The sequence below is a fragment of the Arabidopsis thaliana genome, chromosome 5 (genome assembly GCF_000001735.4).
Source record: "Arabidopsis thaliana chromosome 5, partial sequence".
Classification (NCBI taxonomy): domain Eukaryota; kingdom Viridiplantae; phylum Streptophyta; class Magnoliopsida; order Brassicales; family Brassicaceae; genus Arabidopsis; species Arabidopsis thaliana.
Genome location: NC_003076.8, coordinates 14,107,435 through 14,127,826, shown reverse-complemented (window position 1 = coordinate 14,127,826; position 20,392 = coordinate 14,107,435). Strand labels below are relative to the sequence as shown.

The 20,392-nt window shown below is 34.5% G+C and overlaps 2 protein-coding genes and 1 pseudogene across 4 annotated transcripts; all 3 read left to right on the top strand.

Moving 5' to 3' along the window:
• Window positions 1-4,464: 4,464 nt before the first annotated feature.
• AT5G35970 (P-loop containing nucleoside triphosphate hydrolases superfamily protein) lies at window positions 4,465-9,072 on the top strand. Its single transcript, NM_122988.5, has 7 exons — window positions 4,465-5,439; window positions 5,522-5,830; window positions 5,921-6,204; window positions 6,379-7,410; window positions 7,834-8,002; window positions 8,149-8,306; window positions 8,525-9,072. Exons 1-7 carry the CDS (start codon window positions 4,749-4,751, stop codon window positions 8,765-8,767), a joined length of 2,886 nt encoding a protein of 961 aa, NP_198446.3. The 5' UTR covers window positions 4,465-4,748; the 3' UTR covers window positions 8,768-9,072.
• Window positions 9,073-9,899: 827 nt separating this feature from the next.
• Window positions 9,900-14,516, top strand: AT5G35965 (annotated as a pseudogene; the record flags this gene model as incomplete). Its single annotated transcript has 1 exon — window positions 9,900-14,516.
• A 2,692-nt stretch (window positions 14,517-17,208) lies between these two features.
• On the top strand, window positions 17,209-19,613 carry AT5G35960 (Protein kinase family protein). 2 transcript variants are annotated; one of them, NM_122987.2, is made up of 7 exons: window positions 17,209-17,699; window positions 17,990-18,241; window positions 18,333-18,487; window positions 18,567-18,646; window positions 18,739-18,874; window positions 18,973-19,122; window positions 19,196-19,613. In NM_122987.2, the coding sequence occupies exons 1-7, from the start codon at window positions 17,291-17,293 to the stop codon at window positions 19,301-19,303; spliced, it is 1,290 nt and encodes a 429-aa protein (NP_198445.1). In that variant the 5' UTR covers window positions 17,209-17,290; the 3' UTR covers window positions 19,304-19,613. The 2 variants fall into 2 exon arrangements, with proteins under 2 accessions (NP_198445.1, NP_001332008.1); NM_001344124.1 differs by having other exon boundaries at window positions 17,281-17,699; window positions 18,973-19,602.
• The last annotated feature ends 779 nt before the right edge of the window (window positions 19,614-20,392 follow it).

Here is a 20,392-nt window from a genome sequence, read left to right as displayed (position 1 = left end):
GATGTTGCTTCTATTTTTTTCTATTCAACAAATGTTGCTTCTATTTTTCTGATCAGTAGCTACAATTTTAGCTTAAATTTGATCATTTGGATCAGTTAGAGAGGTGTTTGAATTTGATACCTGAATGTCTAATCTCTAAAAATCAATCATCAACACTTCTAATTGACTGTAAATTAAAGTTGTGTTATTTGAAGGTTATTTATTAATAAAGAATATTATGCATGTTGGTTTTAAGAACTATATGAATCCAAAATAGTAAACATTTGCTCAAATAGTTGTGTTGTAACTATATGAGATTATACTTGTGTAGGAGATACTAGAAATGTCCATGTAGGAGGTAATATATTTTCAGACAATGTTGTATATTTAACGACAAGCACCACTGACCTATTTATATGAAATATAAGGAAGAAAGACTAGCACGACTTAAAACTAGTTAGACTTCTATAAGAGTGAAAATGTTTCCCTGACAACTTTGAACGCTTCTCTATCATTAGGGACATATGCACGGTGGTACTAGATAGATATTGAGTGTACATCAATTTGATGTAGTCACTAGATAGAACTCCAACAACTAGAAATATAATATCGGTGATGCAACATAATACTAATGCATCAAAAATAGGTACAATCGTAATGTCAATTACTCAACCTTTGATCCAACCGTCTAATTTAGTCTAGTGATGATAACTAACCAATTAAAAAGTCCCTCTTATACAAATGCTAAGCAAACTAGGCCTCCAATGGTTTTTGTGAACATGTTGGACGCTTCAATTCACCAATTTGTTAAACTATATAGTGGAAAAGACAACAGACAACCTCTATTTAATAATACAGAAACCTAGTAATCGCGTAATGATGTAGCATCTCTATATCCATAAGAGATTAACTTCAAGACTTAATACAGATAAATGAGAAAATATCAATGTTATATTATATATCAAATGAAAATTTTAGAGTATGTGCACAATTAAAATGGGAAGAAGATCCAAGTTCTTTCGTCATTGATATTTTCCATGATAATACATATTCATGGGTAATGAGGCACAAAAAGACCTTTAAAACACAAATAATATCAAATTCCTCATGACAAAAACACTAGCGATTAGATACATTGCCACAAACGAGAAGATGATGAGTCGAAACCTCAATTTTCACTGGCATGTGAGATACATTACTTCTTACGCGAAAGATAATAAAACAGGTTAGGAGTAATGAGGGGGGGTTCTCGGTTGGAAAACCGGAGACCAAGGTGGATAAGGACTAAGGAGGGTAGAAAACATATTGTTCTCTTCATAAAGAAGGACGACTACAACAATAGGCACTCCATAGAGGGGTGATATGGAGACCGAGGAACCTCAAGGTCATATACGAGTTGAGTTCGAGGTGTACAACACGGATTACAAACTTGCCGAAAGAATGGCAAAATTTTCAAAAGATTAGGAATTGAAAGTACTCTCTAGATTCTGCCAATATATGTCTCCTTTGGGACAAAAGCTTGTATATGATGTGCTCCATGGCATGTAGTAGATTTCACCTGGCTGATCTAGTTAGGATTTGGGGCTTTTTTTAGTTCAATGAGTTTAGGATTTGTGGAGTTTTTAATATTTATAATTTATATTAAATAGAAAACAAAAGTTTTCTAATTCACAAATTGGGAGAGAAATAATCATTATAATAAAACTTTTCTCGTTCCATTTCATTCTGTTAAAATCAATTATTGAATACCCCTCTTAAAGTAATAATGTTGGGATTTTGATTTCAAAGATGCCTTTATTTTTCACTAAAGAAAATGAATTGATTTTTAAGAGTTAAATAAATAGAATTTAACATTTATAATCTTCTAAAAGTCATATTTTAAAACCATACTACCTAAAATATTTTTTGTCAAAAGAATATATATTCAATGGGTTACATTAGCCAATAATAAACTTTTAGTGGCAAAATTAGTGAGAAGGTTAAAAAGGTAAAAATGGGCTTAAAAATAATTGACCAGAAAATTAAAATAGCATTAGTGACAAAGAAATTAAAATAATTCATTTGGTGACATCGTAGTGATTTAAATATTAAATTACTTAAAATAAGTTATAATAAAATTATTTTATGAAAGATAACTTAGAATTAATAACAGTATACAAATATATAATTAAATAATAGTAATAGTATGCTTGCTGTCTTTGTATGTGATGTATTTGTTTACCACTTTTTCTTATACTCTTTTTATTAATTATACATAAGCCTATAGACAATAAAATCTCTTAATGTAATGGTAATTATGAAAACGTATTCTCTAAAATTACAGAGGTCAACCTCTTATAATAATAACCGTTGAAGATAAATTTTAATGTTGGAGATTTGACTAGTATATATGTTGTATCTGTAAATATAGGTTTAGATGGACATATGAGTTGATTTTTTTTTTATCTTTAATTTGGGTCTAATTGTATAGTTTATACTTTAATGTTGGTTATATGTTTTTTTCATCCAAAATTAATTAGAGATTAAAAGAGTCTCTCTATTTGTTGATGTACATGCAATATCATCATGTTCTAGAGAATTTATCATTTTGTTTTCATAATTCATTTACATAGCAACGATATTTCGAATAATATCATGAGAGATATCCCTGGCTCTAATCACTATATTTTATATTTCTGTTTAAATATTTTTTTAAAAATAGGATAAAACAAAAACATAAAATTTAAAAGTTTTATTGGTAATAATGAAAACATATGGTTCTTTTGGGTTTAACTAGAAAAATGGTCAAATTTAAGAGATCCTTTTGTAATTAAAAAGTTTATTTCGATATATAAAGATATATATAATATTCTTTCAAATATGAAACCAAGCATTTTAGGGTGTTCTAAAGTTTGATTATTTTCTAATAAAATAGTTTGATGATTTTGATCCACAACATCCTTTTCTCGCATAATTTTTATGACGATAAACAAACTCAATTTTGACCATTTGCTTATTTTGCTTGACAATTTATGATGAGAAACTTCTTTCTCCACATATTATTTGTAAGAATTTTATTTTTTGACCCAAAAAAGAAATTTCTTTAGTGATGGAAAAATGAACAAGTAGGATCTTTTCTTCGGGAGACGCTTAGTTGTCTTTCTCAAGTGATCTTCTCTGCCACATGTTGCTTCACCCATTATTCTACATAGGACCAATAATCTTTGGAAAAACAGTTTTTCAAAAACTATAATAATATTCCGTGGGTTACACACACCCCTATATTTAATTTGTAGTACTAAAACGAAGACAAGCTTTTCAGTAAACAACTACTTTCTATTAAGTAACGATTGTAAGATTATAACTCAAACATGATTCAGTTGTTTTTGTTTTACCAATTATATTAAATTTAAACATACCTCTTTGCACGAAGTGAATTTATTATCTGAAATCCAACTTTCGCCGCAAGTGAAAGCATCAGACATTAATCGCCGAGCTATAAAATAGCTATTTTATTGTTTCACAAGAGTCTTCGATCAACCAAAAACAAAAAAATGAGTATTCAAAGTCGCTAAGAAATCGCCAACTCACTATAGATTTACTATTAGAAGTTTAATATGAAGCCAAATATAGTCTTATGAGTAATCCGAAAGCCATGTAATGTTCTATGTAACTAGGGTTAGCAAGATAATAACTTATATATATAGTTATGCATGTAATGAGAATTTTGATTGTAACTTCGAGACATATATATATAGTTATGTAATGAGAACTTTGATTGTAACTTTGAGAGTTATCTCAAAACAACTCTCTTTCTCTTTATTAAAGTATCAATGGAATTATTGTGTTTTTGGTGACAACAAAGTAATCTTTCCTTTTTAAGTTTATTTGAATAATAAACTCTTAATGAACTATCTAATTTCCGGTTTATATTTCTCTTAATAAATTCATTTGAGCATAAACATTATTGCTTTAGAAATATCATCATCTACCTCGTCTCATCATATGATCGGAGAAGAAAAGCGTTTATCTTCGTCCACCAACCCAACTATCGACAATGAAAAGACTTTAATGCAAAAACGGCGAAAACTAAACTCATAGATCTGTTTTTTTAGAGGAGATAGAAGATAGAGAATGATGGAACGATTGTTTTTTTTAAACTAAATTTTTGTGAGATTTTAAATAAAAATAATCTTAATTAGTTCAAAATTAAGGTCGAAAAAATTTCGTGTAGTATTTCAAATGTGCTATATGAATGATGTAGCTTGTAAAATCCACAGATCAGTTGGATGCATTCTACCGATCCATTCGATCAATTCTAAAATCCAACTTAAAGGGTCTCCAAAGAAGAATCTAAAAATACAGGGGTATAAGTCAACAAACAAAAATATAAGGATAGGACAGTAATTAAACACGTCACCTGCCCACAAAGAATCAATACTAGCCAATCACAACTCTCCACTACGATCTCTCATCACGACTCTCTCTGTGCTATGTTTGTGACATAAAGTCTCAAAAACAAAATTCGTTTCACCAAAAAATGAAACAAAAATAAAAATATTTCTGAGAACCTCAAGTTTAATTTTGCGGCTTAGATTTAAATTCGTCTCTCAAACTCAAATATCTGAAAAAACCTTTCTCCAATATATAAATAAGTTACACGAGACTTTCAATTTCTCTGTATATTTTCCTTTTGATTCCCAGAAAATGTCACTAGATTCCACTTTCTAGCTTGCGTTTTCTCGGGAATCTGAAGTTTCCTTTTGTGTTGAATCGCTGGGAAAAATCTGATGGAAGCAGCTTCAAGTTTTTTGTGTAGAAGTATTCGGATTCCGTCGACTACTACGGCGACGGCGGCGTTCACGTTCACTCGACCGCCGTTAAACTACGTTTGTGTTGTCGGAGTTCGTGTTTTCCCGACGCGGAAGGTCTTTTGCAGCGGCGTTAATGGCGGCTCCAGTGTTACTAAGAAGAAGCCACGAAGGAAAAGTAACGTTTCCGATAAACTTAGGTTTAAGAAAATTGAGAAGAGGAACGATAATACTGAATCTGAGAGTTTAAGTGTTGTTGAGGAACCGAAGAACGATAAAGAATTGAGTCTTCGAGCTTTGAATCAAAATGGTGATCCATTAGGGCGGAGAGATTTAGGGAGGAACGTAGTGAAGTGGATTAGTCAGGCGATGAAAGCGATGGCTTCGGATTTTGCAACTGCGGAGGTTCAGGGGGAGTTTTCGGAGTTGAGGCAGAACGTCGGATCTGGTTTGACGTTTGTGATTCAAGCTCAACCGTATCTCAATGCTATTCCCATGCCATTAGGTTCTGAAGTCATTTGTTTGAAGGCTTGTACTCATTATCCTACCTTGTTCGATCATTTCCAGAGAGAGTTGCGTGATGTTCTTCAAGACCTGGAGCGGAAGAATATAATGGAGAGTTGGAAGGAGTCTGAGTCTTGGAAGCTGCTCAAGGAGATTGCAAATTCAGGTTTGAATTCTTCGAGTCTAAGTTCTTATTGGTTTATAGTTTGGCTGAAGTTGAACTTTTTGCCTTGTGTGATGTTGTATAGCTCAGCATCGGGAGGTTGCTCGCAAAGCTGCTCAAGCTAAGCCTGTTCAAGGAGTTTTGGGGATGGACTCAGAGAAGGTGAAGGCTATACAGGAAAGGATTGATGAGTTCACCAGCCAGATGTCGCAGTTACTTCAAGTGGAACGAGATACAGAACTGGAAGTTACACAGGAAGAACTAGATGTTGTTCCTACTCCAGATGAGAGCTCTGATTCCTCAAAACCGATTGAGTTCTTGGTTAGGCATGGTGATGCTCCACAGGAACTTTGTGATACAATTTGCAATTTGTATGCAGTTAGTACCTCCACAGGTGAGACTTATAGGCAGATATGCATTTTGTTGTAACTTGTTCTCTTTGAGTTTTCGATGAAATTTGTTGTAATATGTAAGCAATATGCAGGGCTCGGAGGTATGCACTTGGTGTTGTTTAAGGTTGGGGGAAACCACCGTCTTCCTCCTACTACACTTTCCCCTGGTGACATGGTTTGCATAAGAGTTTGTGACAGTAGGGGTGCTGGGGCAACTGCCTGTACGCAGGGCTTTGTTCACAACCTTGGAGAAGATGGGTGTAGCATTGGTGTGGCTCTAGAATCTCGTCATGGAGATCCTACTTTTTCCAAGCTCTTTGGAAAGAGTGTGAGAATTGATCGTATTCATGGGTTGGCCGATGCCCTTACTTACGAGGTATATCTTTGTTCCATATTGGTTAAAGATGCAGTGTTTTATCACAGTAACCTCCATCTTAAATATGCTTGTCATGTCAGTCCCATTATTGCGAGTGTTTGCTCAACTATATTTGATAGTTTACATTATTATATTTTTGCTACCACTCGCTTATTATATAGTCTTTCGTTGCAGCGTAACTGCGAAGCCCTAATGCTTCTGCAGAAGAATGGTCTGCAGAAGAAAAATCCATCAATATCTGTTGTGGCGACTTTATTTGGGGATGGTGAAGATATAACATGGCTGGAGCAAAATGATTATGTAGACTGGAGTGAAGCGGAGTTGAGTGATGAGCCAGTGAGTAAGTTATTTGATTCTTCCCAAAGGAGAGCCATAGCTCTTGGAGTAAACAAAAAAAGACCTGTTATGATAGTCCAAGGACCTCCTGGCACGGGAAAGACTGGAATGCTTAAGGAGGTCATTACCCTGGCTGTTCAACAGGGGGAAAGAGTACTTGTAACAGCGCCTACTAATGCAGCTGTTGATAACATGGTCGAGAAGCTCTTGCATCTTGGACTAAACATTGTCCGAGTAGGAAATCCCGCTAGAATATCATCTGCTGTTGCTTCAAAGTCTTTGGGGGAAATTGTGAACTCTAAGCTTGCAAGCTTCCGAGCAGAATTGGAAAGGAAGAAGTCAGATTTAAGAAAAGATCTTCGGCAATGCCTGAGGGATGATGTTCTTGCAGCTGGCATTCGGCAGCTCTTGAAACAGCTTGGAAAGACGTTGAAGAAGAAGGAAAAAGAGACTGTGAAGGAAATACTATCAAATGCACAGGTTGTTTTTGCCACTAACATTGGAGCAGCTGATCCTTTGATTAGGAGGTTAGAAACATTTGATTTGGTTGTTATAGATGAAGCTGGTCAGTCTATCGAGCCTTCATGCTGGATCCCAATATTGCAAGGGAAACGTTGTATTCTTTCCGGTGATCCATGCCAATTAGCACCAGTTGTTCTATCACGTAAAGCTTTAGAAGGTGGACTTGGTGTATCCTTACTGGAAAGAGCTGCATCTTTACATGATGGAGTTCTTGCGACAAAATTAACAACTCAGTATCGTATGAACGATGTAATCGCTGGTTGGGCATCAAAGGAGATGTATGGTGGATGGTTGAAATCTGCTCCAAGTGTGGCCTCTCATCTGCTTATCGATTCTCCTTTTGTGAAGGTACTTCTTCTGACTGTTTCTGCTGTTTGATTGGTGTGGTATTTATATGATGGTTACATGGCATGCAATCACACATCTGTTTACCTTCAAAGCTTTTATTTGTTAGAAATTTTCCATTTTAGCATTATCTGGTTTCTCTTGCAACTCTGTTGGTTTGTCTTTCATGATACTATCTTTACTTGTGGTTGAAATATCTACTGATTACAGCTTTTTTATGGCCTTATTGAAAAGTGATGTTGCTCATGAGCTTGCAATAGATGTTTCCCTCTTGTTTTGCTGGTAACTGGATAATATTAAACAGTGTCACAAATTAACTTACCTTTGAATGTCTAATAAAATGCAACATCATTGTAGATCAAAAGCACCTTTGGTAACACCATGACTCTTAGATGTAACATCATTCTTTTCTTGTACTTACTGCAGGCTACTTGGATAACGCAATGCCCACTGGTTCTGCTTGACACAAGAATGCCATATGGGAGTTTATCCGTGGGCTGCGAGGAGCGTTTGGATCCAGCTGGCACAGGCTCATTATACAATGAAGGAGAAGCAGATATTGTGGTTAATCACGTCATTTCTTTGATATACGCAGGTGAACCATCTATTTTCAGTTGAATGACTGGGATATAACACAAAACAATTACCAGAGCTTGAAGAATCTAAACTTCATGCATATTAATTGTGTTCCTGAATATAAGCTCGATAACCTAGTAAAAAACTTGTTGGACATGATTGTAGGTGTTAGTCCAATGGCTATTGCTGTTCAATCCCCATATGTTGCTCAGGTTCAACTTCTCAGAGAAAGGCTGGATGATTTTCCAGTGGCTGATGGAGTTGAGGTCGCAACCATTGACAGCTTTCAAGGGCGGGAGGCTGATGCAGTGATCATCTCAATGGTAAACATTACTCTGCTTCTTTTCCATTCTGTGGCATGAAGATATTTCATAATTAAAATTCTAGCAGATAGTAAAGAAACGGAGATAACATTAAGAATCTATTTAGATATGTTAGTTGAACTTGATTGTGAAAACCAAAACCGATTAACAAAATTGTCGTTATGAACTCGTAGCGCAAATAAGACTCATGTACTTGTTGTGCTGTGAACCCATTACAGGTACGGTCAAACAACCTAGGTGCAGTGGGATTCCTAGGGGATAGCAGACGGATGAATGTAGCCATTACAAGAGCCCGGAAGCACGTGGCAGTGGTATGTGACAGCTCCACAATCTGCCACAACACGTTCCTAGCAAGACTGTTGCGCCACATACGCTATTTCGGGAGAGTTAAGCATGCAGACCCTGGTAGCTTGGGAGGGTCAGGACTAGGCTTGGACCCAATGTTGCCCTACCTTGGTTAAAACCGTTGTAAGTACTACAAAAACCAGAACCTTCTGCTTACTCTCTCCCTCTCTCTCTATCTCTCCCGCTGAAAGAAACAGTTTCCATAGCAAATTGTCGTTGTACAGAACAATTGTTACCACAGAAAATAGTCTCTGTATATGATGACAATATATAATTCATGTATATTTTTACAATTAATTCATGTTACCACAGACTTCTTCCATAAAATTACTACACCACCACTTACACCGACTAAAAGCCAATTCACAAACCAAATTGGGAAAGGATCTTACGACCAAATTTTTTTGGGAAAAGTTGTTCTCCGATATTAACACGGTTTTCTTCTAGATTATTAAATCGACGCAACTATCGGCAAATTATGGGCTCCTGATGGGCCTTCTCCTTTCTTTGGTTCAACTTGGTTCTAGACACTTATGTGTTTCAATCTAAGCTAATTTCGTTTATGTTCATTGGGTATAAAGCCCAACCTCTAAAGTTAGCTTTTTTTGTAAGCACTTTTGTTAGAGAAAACAAGTTTGACCAAACAAAGAAAAAACAAGTAAGAACAAAACGATTTGCTAGTTGAACTTAGGAACTCAATTCGGGGTCCTATAAAATGACGTCGAAGAAATTAAAGTCCACGTTTTTTTTTTATTAACATATGTATATGATGTTTATAATTAGAGTAAAGTTTCCTATAGCTTACTCTAAGTGTATATAAGGAACATGTATGATTCATTTGATCATTAAGAATAATATACGGAAAATTCACTTTATCTCTCTATAGTTAATATGGTAGCAGAGCACAAAAGACATTTTCTCTCACTATAACAGAAATCTCAGAGTTTCTTCTTCCGCCAAAACTCATCTTCTTCTTCGATTTCATCCAATTTCTATGGAATCACCATCGTTATCACCCTAAATCTTCCATTTCTTTTCTTTACTGAGCTCCGATTCATCAATAGAGGTCTCAAAATCACCAATCGCAATCACATTCGCGATTTTCACTAACAGTTGAAGCTCAAGCTCGAATCTCCTTCATCTTTCAGATCGATTCGTTCTACATCACGATCGATTCAACTCTAATCGTTTTTCGGTTCGTCGTTCTAATCAATTTCAGTATCATCTCTCGATTCTTGATTTGTTTCAATGACGACATCATCCAATACAAATGTGGATAGCTCGCGACAGTCTATTGATCAGTATGAGAATCCATTCTTTCTTCACAGCTCCGATCATGCCGGATTGGTTCTAGTTTTCGATCGTCTCACTACTGGAGCAGATTTTCATTCTTGGAGAAGATCCGTTCGTATGACACTCAATGTACGTAACAAGCTTGGTTTTATTGATGGTAATATCACTAAACCTTCACCTGATCATCATGATTTTGGATCTTGGTCTCGTTGCAATGATATGGTAGCAACATGGTTAATGAATTCTGTATGCAAGAAGATTGGTCAAAGCTTGCTGTTTATATCTACTGCTGAGGGAATTTGGAAAAATCTTTTAGCTAGGTTCAAACAAGATGGCACCTAGAGTCTATGAAATAGAACAGCGTTTGAGTATTATTCAACAAGGTGCTATGGATGTTAGTTCATATTATACAGAACTTGTGACATTATGGGAAGAATATAGAAATTATGTGGAATTGCCTGTTTGCACTTGTGGAAGATCTGAGTGCAATGCTGCAGTGTTGTGGGAAAGATTGCAGCAGAGGAGCCGAGTCACTAAGTTTCTTATGGGACTGAATGAGTCATTTGAGTCTACAAGAAGACAAATTTTGATGCTGAAGCCGATTCCAACTATTGAGGATGCATTCAATATGGTAACTCAAGATGAAAGGCAGAGAAGTATTAAGACACCTTCATCAAAAACTGTAGTGTTTCAAGCTTCAGGACCTAATCAATCTTCTGGTCAATGTTATCAAGATGTCTCTTCATATCAAGGTCAGATGGATAATACAGCTTTTGCAGTACAAAATGAATATCGTCCGAGACCACCTAGACCAGTTTGCACCCAATGTGGTCAATCTGGACATGTAGTACAGAAATGTTTCAAGATTATTGGTTATCCTCCAGGGTATATTCCAAGGTTTAAGAGCACCATCTCTAACTATCAATCTCAGAGATCTCCTGCTCCATCAACCTTTCAGCCTAGAGGATATTCTGCAAATGCTGCATCTAAACCTCATTCAGTTGCAAATATCATGACTAATCCTCCTAGTCTATACATTCCACCACCAGCTACAGAAGTTAACAACCTTGATATTAACAAGCTGAGTGGAGATCAAATTCAGACATTGATTCAACAACTCTCAGGTCGTATTCAAACTTCAGAGCCTTTGGCTCCTTCTCCATCAACATCGGCACCATCAACAGTTACAGAACATGGTATAATGGCTGTTCAATCGTCTGCTGGTACAATTCCTTTTCCTTCTTCATCTCTTCGTTTTGAAAATGATCAACTTACTTTCCAACATCAATGTTTATCTTCCTTATACACAAATCTTCCTCATGGTAGCTGGATAATTGATAGTGGTGCCACTACTCATGTGTGTTCTGATCTAGCAATGTTTAATGAAACTAATACAGTTTTTGGGGTAACTGTTTCTTTACCAAATGATACTAGAGTTCAGATCACACACACAGGCACAATTCCATTATCTCATTCACTCATTTTGCAAGATGTGTTGCATGTTCCTTCTTTTAAATTCAATTTGATTTCTGTGAGTAGTCTTTTAAAAACAAATCATTGCTCATCTCACTACTATGTTGATTCTTGTATTATTCAGGAGTTTATTCAGGGATTGACGATTGGTAGAGGCATCCTACTTCATAATCTCTATATTTTGCGACTTGATGCACCATCTACACATGATCAATTTGCTGGATCCTTGGTAGTTGATGGAATTCTTTGGCACCAACGCCTTGGACATCCATTTGCTGACAAGTTAAAATGCATCGCATTTCGGGTACTCTTTCTTCGTCTAAGTCTAGTTTCATGCATCCATTTCATTGTTCTATTTGTCATTTAGCAAAACAGAAAAGATTGTCATATGAGTCTCATAATCATTTGTCTTCACTTTCATTTGATCTTGTTCATTTAGATGTGTGGGGTCCTTTTTCTATTGAGTCTTTAGAAGGATACAAATATTTTCTTACTATAGTAGATGATTGTACTCGTGTAACATGGGTTTATATGATGAGAAATAAAAGTGAAGTTACACAACATTTTTCAGATTTTATTAAACATGTTCTTACACAATATAAAGCTGTTATTAAAATGATTAGAACTGATAATGCTCCTGAACTTGCTTTTAAATCTATTGTTAAAGAACATGGAATGGTACATCAGTTTTCTTGTGCATACACACCTCAACAGAATTCAGTAGTAGAACGTAAACATCAACATCTACTGAATGTTGCAAGATCATTGTTGTTTCAGTCTAATGTCCCGATTGCATATTGGAGTGATTGCTTGTTAACAGTCGTGTTTCTTATTAATAGGATTCCATCAGTTTTGTTGAAAAATGTATCACCTTATGAATTACTTACAAAGAGAAAACCTGCTTATGATTTTTTAAGATCTTTTGGTTGTCTTTGTTATGTTTCTACTTTGCAAAAGGATAGGAATAAGTTCTCTCCTAGGTCTGAAAAGTGTATTTTCTTGGGTTATTCATCAAGTTATAAGGGATATAAAGTCTTGCATATTGATTTAAATTGTGTTTCAGTTTCTAGGAATGTAGTATTTCATGAGAACATCTTTCCTTTCCATGATAATCCAATCTCACCTGTTTCTGATGTTTTTAGTCATGCTATCTTACCATTACCTATTCATGTTAATGATGAAATCCATACATCATCATCACCTAATGCACATAATGAACATTCTCATGCATCATCTGCATCATCGTCATCCACAACATCATCACAACCATCCACTTCAAGCTCTAGTATCATACCGGTTTTGCCAGAAGCAGTTACAACAGAGACAGCATGTGTTTCACTTTCTGTTGCTAGGCCAAAACGCCAAGGTAAGGCTCCTAGTTACTTATCTGACTATCACTGTTCTTTCACACAAATTTCTGAGCCTTCACCACAAAATTCTTTTCCACATCTCAAAGTTTATTCAACACCATATCTTATATCTTCAGTTCTCTCTTATTCTAGCTTAAAATCTCCATTTCAGTCTTTTGTTTTATCTTATTCTGCTGAAACAGAACCTAAGACTTTTAAACAAGCCATTATATCTGTTCAATGGACTAAAGCCATGGATGAGGAACTTGGGGCTATGGAGCTTAATAAGACTTGGAGTGTGGTTTCTTTGCCTCCGGGAAAGAATGTAATAGGTTGTAAATGGGTTTATACCATTAAGTACAATCCGGATGGTACTATTGAGAGATACAAAGCAAGATTGGTAGCAAAAGAATTTACACAACAAGAAGGTGTGGATTATTTTGATACATTCTCTCATGTTGCTAAACTAGCTAGTGTTAAGCTGGTTCTTGGTTGTGCTGCCAAGAAGGGTTGGAGTTTAACTCAAATTGACGTTTCTAATGCCTTCTTGCATAGTGAGCTTGATGAAGAGATCTACATGAGTTTGCCACAGGGATATACACCTTCTTCTGGATTTCTTCCTTCTCATCATGTGTGCAGATTACATAAGTCCATCTATGGGTTGAAGCAAACATCACGCCAATGGTACAAATGTCTGTCGAAGACTCTCTTGGATGCCGCTTTTATTCAGTCTCAATCTGATAACACCTTGTTCGTGCAGCTACAAGGTACCTCTTTCATTGCTATCCTTGTTTATGTTGATGACATTCTCATTGCTAGTAATGACAGTAATCAAGTCACTTTGATAAAAGCATATATGGCTGACCATTTCAAAATCAAAGATCTAGGACCGGCTAGATTTTTTCTTGGTCTTGAGATTGCTAGGAATTCAGAAGGAATTGCCATTTGTCAAAGGAAATATTGCTTGGATCTTCTCACTGATGCAGGCTTGTTGGGTTGCAAACCGAGTACTGTTCCAATGGATCCAAAGGTGAATCTTACTGCAGATATGGGAACTCTCTTGGATAATGCAAAGCCATATAGAAAATTGGTTGGTCGCTTGTTATATCTCTGTGTTACAAGGCCTGATATCACATTTGCGGTTCATCGACTTAGTCGTTTCCTGTCATGTGATACTGATGTGCATATGCAAGCAGCTCAGAGAGTATTGAAGTATCTTAAAGGTAATCCAGGGCAAGGTTTGTTTTACTCTACAAACACTTCTCTTTGCCTTAATGGATTTGCTGATGCTGATTGGGGAACATGCTTAGACTCTCGACGTTCTGTTTCTGGTGTTTGCATTTTTCTGGGAACTTTTTTGATTTCCTGGAAATATAAGAAGCAGGATGTGTGTAGTAGTAGTAGCACAGAGGCTGAGTATCGCAGTATGGCAGTGGCTACAAAGGATCTTTTATGGTTCAGTTATATGTTGAAGGATTTGCATATTAAAGTTGAAACGAAGGCAAAGCTTTTCTGCGATAATAAGTCTGCGATGCATATAGCAAACAATCCAGTTTTTCACGAGAGGACCAAACATGTTGAAATCGATTGTCACACAACGAGAGATCAAATGAAGTTTGGATTCTTGCAAGTGCATCACATTGGAACAGAGAATCAGCTGGCCGATATACTGACCAAGCCATTGCATCCTGGCCCTTTCAAATCACTTCTTAATCGTCTTGGAGTTTCAAACCTCTTCCTTCCTAAAGAGTGATTTGTGGGGGGCTATTAACATATGTATATGATGTTTATAATTAGAGTAAAAATTCCTTTAGTTTACTCTAAGTGTATATAAGGAACATGTATGATTCATTTAATCATTAAGGAGAATATATGGAGAATTCACTTTATCTCTCTATAATTAATATTTTTGTCCAAAATAAAAGTCAAGGATCCAAAATTGGTGAAAATATCGTATTTCTGCGTTGATAAGATATACATTATGCAAAAATTATACATTTGTAAATTGTACTTTAAGTTAACTAAAAATGTCGTCTTCGGTTATTTTGAATCTCCACATCAGTTATTATCATTTAAAATAGGTTTCAGTATTGTAGTAATTCATTACTATTTACATTATGCAAATCTATGAGTGATATTTCAATCTTATCTTTCAATATTAGCTAAATTATTTTAGATTTTTAACTAATCGACAGCTTAGTGGCTGTAAATTATTGAAAGTTTAAAGTCGTCTTTAACAAAAAAAAAAAAGGTTTAAAGTCGTACTGAAAACAAACAAGAAAGCAAAGAAAAAATAAGTGGTGGTTGTAATAATTATGCCTTGATTTGCTCGTAAAGTATGCTTCGGTATTATTTGTACCAGGTAACAACAACTAATCACAATCTTCCTACCAAAAAAAAATCACAATCAAATGATTGTTTAGTCTTATATTACGTAATGTATCTTCTTCTGGAAGAAAAATTCCTTAATTACTCTAAAATAATTCTAGTTTGGTAGATACGTTATAAGTAATTTGGAGATTGGTGGATCTACTATGTATCAGTTGTAGCCCCATCATTATCTATATATATACACAGGATCGGTCCTTGAATTGTTTATGGCCTAAAACATTATTTGAATAATATGATTTTCTATAAAAATTAATATTAAAAAAGTCATTAAAATACGTAAATATATTAAAACATTTCGAAAACTCATATAATTTCTATAATTCACTTTTGTTCAGATAAATTAAAAATATCATAATACCTAATCGCCAAATTAAATCAAATATTTGGAGATTTTGTTTTATGAAAATATTAAACAAAAAATATTAAATGAACTAAAAACAATTCTCTCCCACTCCACAAAACAAAAAGAAAGGACATGAAAATCAGAAGGAAAAAAGAAGAAAGTAAAATATAAGACTTGAACATTGCAATTGTAGTAAGCACAACTCTTAAATACTCCTCCCTACAGTTTTATACTTTTATTTATAGTTAATGGCTTAAAGCAGATGTTTTAGCTACCGGCGGGCTGGACCAGTCTATACGTTTATATAAGACAATGCATTGTCTAAAAACATAGTGTCATGTTCAATATATAGTGTTGAGATATCTCGACGACTCTTTTGGAGATCCAATTGATTAAATACACCATTTTAAAATTTGTGAAAACATTACAAGCATTTAGTTGCATCATCACCCTTCCAAGATTTATATACCAATTGATGAATATTGATTTGGAAAATAGCATTTCCACTCTTTAACAGCTCAAATAGTTTGAGAACTTTTTACTCCAACAATTTCTAAACTTGGTTCCTTGTATAAAAGTATTGTATCCTTTTGACGTATTAAATTTATTTTTCTATATTTAAGACATTTACTTTTATTAAAGTTATTATGAATCATATATTTATAAATTAAATTTTAGTATATATTTTAATATTATATATCCAATAACCAATATATAAGCTGGTCAGAAATTAGTTGAATATATGGTCAAAAAAATTGGTAGAAATATAATTTCAACCATTCTTTTTGTTTTGGTCAGAAAATTGCAACCACTTTTTGGTCTGCTATTTTTGATCACTGTTATTGGTCAAATAAATTTAAGATATAATGAAAAAAATTGTTCAAATCCTTGTAACAAAAAGAAAATTCTCTTTAAAATTCAATTATCAAGTCTCCTCTAAGAAATATATCTTATTCACATATCTTTTATACAACAAAAACATATTTTTCTTTTTCAATTTCTATTTCTTTTATCTCCATCACCTTGAATCTTGATCATTATTAGAGGACATACATTGGACTGTCCTATATATTTTGGTAAGAAAGCGATGGATTATCATACCGGAAGTGATAGTCTCCACAATTTACTCTCTCTCACTTCACCAAGCTGAATATATTGAGTTTCAGATGTACTGGGCTCTCTTCTCTCATGGTATATTTTCTATTTTAAGAAATGTTCTTCCGCATCTTCTTTTTATGTTTCACTATTTTGTTGAATTAATTTTCTATTTTCTTAGTTATTTATTGGATTAATCTTTATTATTGGCTAATTTTTTTGGCTATATTTGATATAATTTAATATCGAATTAAACTTGTTTTGATATATGTAAAAAACGTTTAGAATAAATTGATGTTTGGCATTTTCTCTTGCTCCAAAATATGAGTGTTCTGAGATATTTATTGTCCAACATTTGTTTGTTTAAATAACAAGATGCTGTCTAATTTCTCATGCATAATATGCACTTGTGTCGCTCAATTACCAAAATGGTTTCTATAAAATAGGTTTTTATGGATTTGTCGGTGCACTAGCTAAGGTTGTTGCCAAAAAAGAAAAAGTAACAATTTCTGTTTTGTTTTGATTTGTAAACAAATAAACATTCTTCTCTCTCCTTTGATGTTTTTTTTATAACTTTGCTTGCAAAATTTCCATGTCTTTTACACACAAAATGAATTAAAACAATAAAAAGAATTAATAAGTTTACCTTTTTCGCGGAATATTAAAAAATTGCGCCGCTTCAAGTTCAAAATTAGATGCTAAAATGTGTTTCTGTCCAAATTCAAACCAGTTTTGTCTTGTCTTGTCTTCTTCTTCTTCAGAGCATTGCAATGAAAGTTCCAGATTCTTCTTCACCGACCGGAGTTCTCGAAGAATTCTTCAGAACCGAAGAATTCAATAGCTCCTCCGAGACGGTCAAGAACCCTTCCTCTTCTCGTTTCCGCAAGATGGTTCAGCTTCTCAGAAGCAAATCCAAAAAGTCTCTTGAGAATGTCAAGATTCCGTTTCACAACAATGGTGTTATTAAGAGTTCTTTTAGAAGATGCAGTAGCATGAGAGAAAATCTCAGATTTAGCTCCAATGATTCTCACTTTCTTCTACATTCTCCTAGAAGAATCTTCACCTTCTCTGACCTCAAGTCTGCTACAAACAATTTCTCTTTAGGTTCGTACCAAATCTGAATTATATGTTGCAATTCATATTCTGAAAGTAAAATTGAGAGTGAAACAAGTGTGAACATGAGCAATCATTTTAGGTAAAAAAAAATTGTTTTTGAAGCAAATTTGAGTCTAAAATGTTTTTTTTTTTTGTTGTTGTCAAAATATGTTTTATGATTGCAATTGTCATGAAGATTAAGTAGTATTTATGGAACAGAAAATTTAGTTTTTTAGTTTATACATATCTAAAGTGGAAGATTTTAGTGTCATTTTTGCAATTTGTTTGGATGTGACCAGAAAATCTAATTGGGAAAGGAGGTTATGCTGAAGTTTACAAAGGGATGTTACCAAATGGACAAATGGTAGCGATAAAACGGTTGATGCGGGGAAATAGTGAAGAGATCATTGTAGACTTTCTTTCGGAGATGGGTATAATGGCACATGTTAACCATCCCAACATAGCTAAGCTTTTAGGCTATGGAGTTGAAGGAGGAATGCATCTTGTTCTTGAGTTATCACCTCATGGCAGCTTAGCTTCTATGCTCTATAGTATGTCTCTTTTACCTTCTTTCTCTCTTACATGATTACATCTTAATGGTTAAAATATTTATCAATTGTTGATTACTTGATTATATTATAGGCTCCAAGGAGAAGATGAAATGGAGCATTAGGTACAAGATAGCATTAGGAGTTGCGGAGGGTCTAGTGTATCTTCATAGAGGATGTCATAGGAGAATTATACATAGAGATATCAAAGCCGCAAACATTCTTCTCACACATGATTTTTCTCCTCAGGTATGATAAATGATGCTCTTAAGGAGAAAACATACACTTTTAATGTATTCCTTGTAATGAAAATGTTTGGGGGTTATAGATATGTGACTTTGGGCTTGCGAAGTGGTTACCTGAAAATTGGACACACCACATTGTTTCCAAATTTGAGGGCACATTCGGGTGAGTCTACGCTTTAAGTGTATTCTTCATTGCATATTGGTTTTTACCAAGGGAGTCTCAGAGCTAGATATAGTTTGCATCTTTTATTTCAGGTATCTTGCTCCAGAGTACTTAACACATGGGATAGTAGATGAAAAGACCGATGTATTCGCCTTGGGTGTACTTTTACTGGAACTTGTTACCGGACGACGAGCTCTCGATTACTCCAAGCAAAGTCTTGTTCTATGGGTGAGTTTAGCTATATTGAGTTTAAGCTTTTATGTTCTAGAGCAAAGAAAACCATTCCCACATTTTGTTCATGGTTCCTTTTGTTTTTGTGTTCCTAGGCTAAACCATTGATGAAGAAGAACAAAATTAGAGAGCTAATCGATCCATCTCTGGCGGGTGAGTACGAATGGAGGCAGATAAAACTTGTGCTTTTGGCTGCTGCGTTATCAATCCAACAATCATCGATAGAGAGGCCTGAAATGAGTCAGGTACATAACTAACTTTCTTGTTTAACAAGTAAACAAACCACGCCTTTATTTTGATATCTTTTGTCTTAATTAGGTTGTTGAGATCCTCAAAGGCAACTTGAAAGATCTCAAGTGCATCATGAAATGCAGAGTTCCCTTTTATAGGAAAGCTTTCAGGGATGAAGTTGGCAAAAAAGATTAGGAACATTTTGACATATCATCTTTGAAGATTGAAACTTCTCTCCCACGTGTTAAGTAATTGATTCAGAAAATAGATATTCAAGCACAACATAGAGGAAAGAAGAGAAGCAGAGAGATTAGAAGACACTAGGGCTCTTGTCATTTTTGGGGATAAATAAGTATCATGGATCCCTTGTTAACAATAAGTTGTTAATGGCAATGCCATTGCGTATAGATTATTCGTACATGTTATTGCGTATAATGAGTATATATTTTTTTTTATGAATTTTGTTTATTTGTTAAATATACATGCAATGCAACAGCAATATTTGTCTACTTTTATACTTTTTGTCAACAACATATATACAACGCGGCCGGATCCTGATAATTTTAATATTTGTCATTGCAATGTGGCACATACACTCTTAATCTCTTATGATTTGTCGTTGTAACATTTAATGGAGGTTTGAACCCATGTTCATTTATACAATCTTATACCAAATGTTTGAAGTCCCATTTTTGTTTTTTTTGATAAATTTTATCGGCTGATTTGGTCAGCCCTGATATTGGTAGAAACACATCAAAATGTTTTAAGGTGAGTTTCTTCCCAAAAGGTTACCACATTATCTGTCCCGAGTTTAGAACATTTTCCGACTAGGTGTAGTCAGGCCGCTTACATTTCTGACTACTATGTAAATCAATTGAGTCAAAACCCAACTGACAGACTTCCAAAAAAAATGTGTTTTTTTTTTAGAGAAGATTAAAATTTGTTTTGGAAATTTCACCTTTCACCAAAGCTTTTCCTACCACTAGACCACATATGCTTGGGCCAAAAATCTAGAATTGCTACTAATTCTTCAATCTTTGGTAATTAAATAAGAGAAAATAACATTCATGAAAACAAATAGAATTGGTTGTCTTGTAGGTAGATATGCCTCTTTGACAATTGTACTCCAAGTTGGTTACATCTAACTCATGAGCATGATAAACAATTAAGTTGAACGTGGTTATAATTCAATTAATTGTATATTTGAGTTAAGAATTAAAATGGAACTTTGAATACAAAGCAGAATTATGGATTCCTACGAAACATTAAATTAAGTATAAAGGG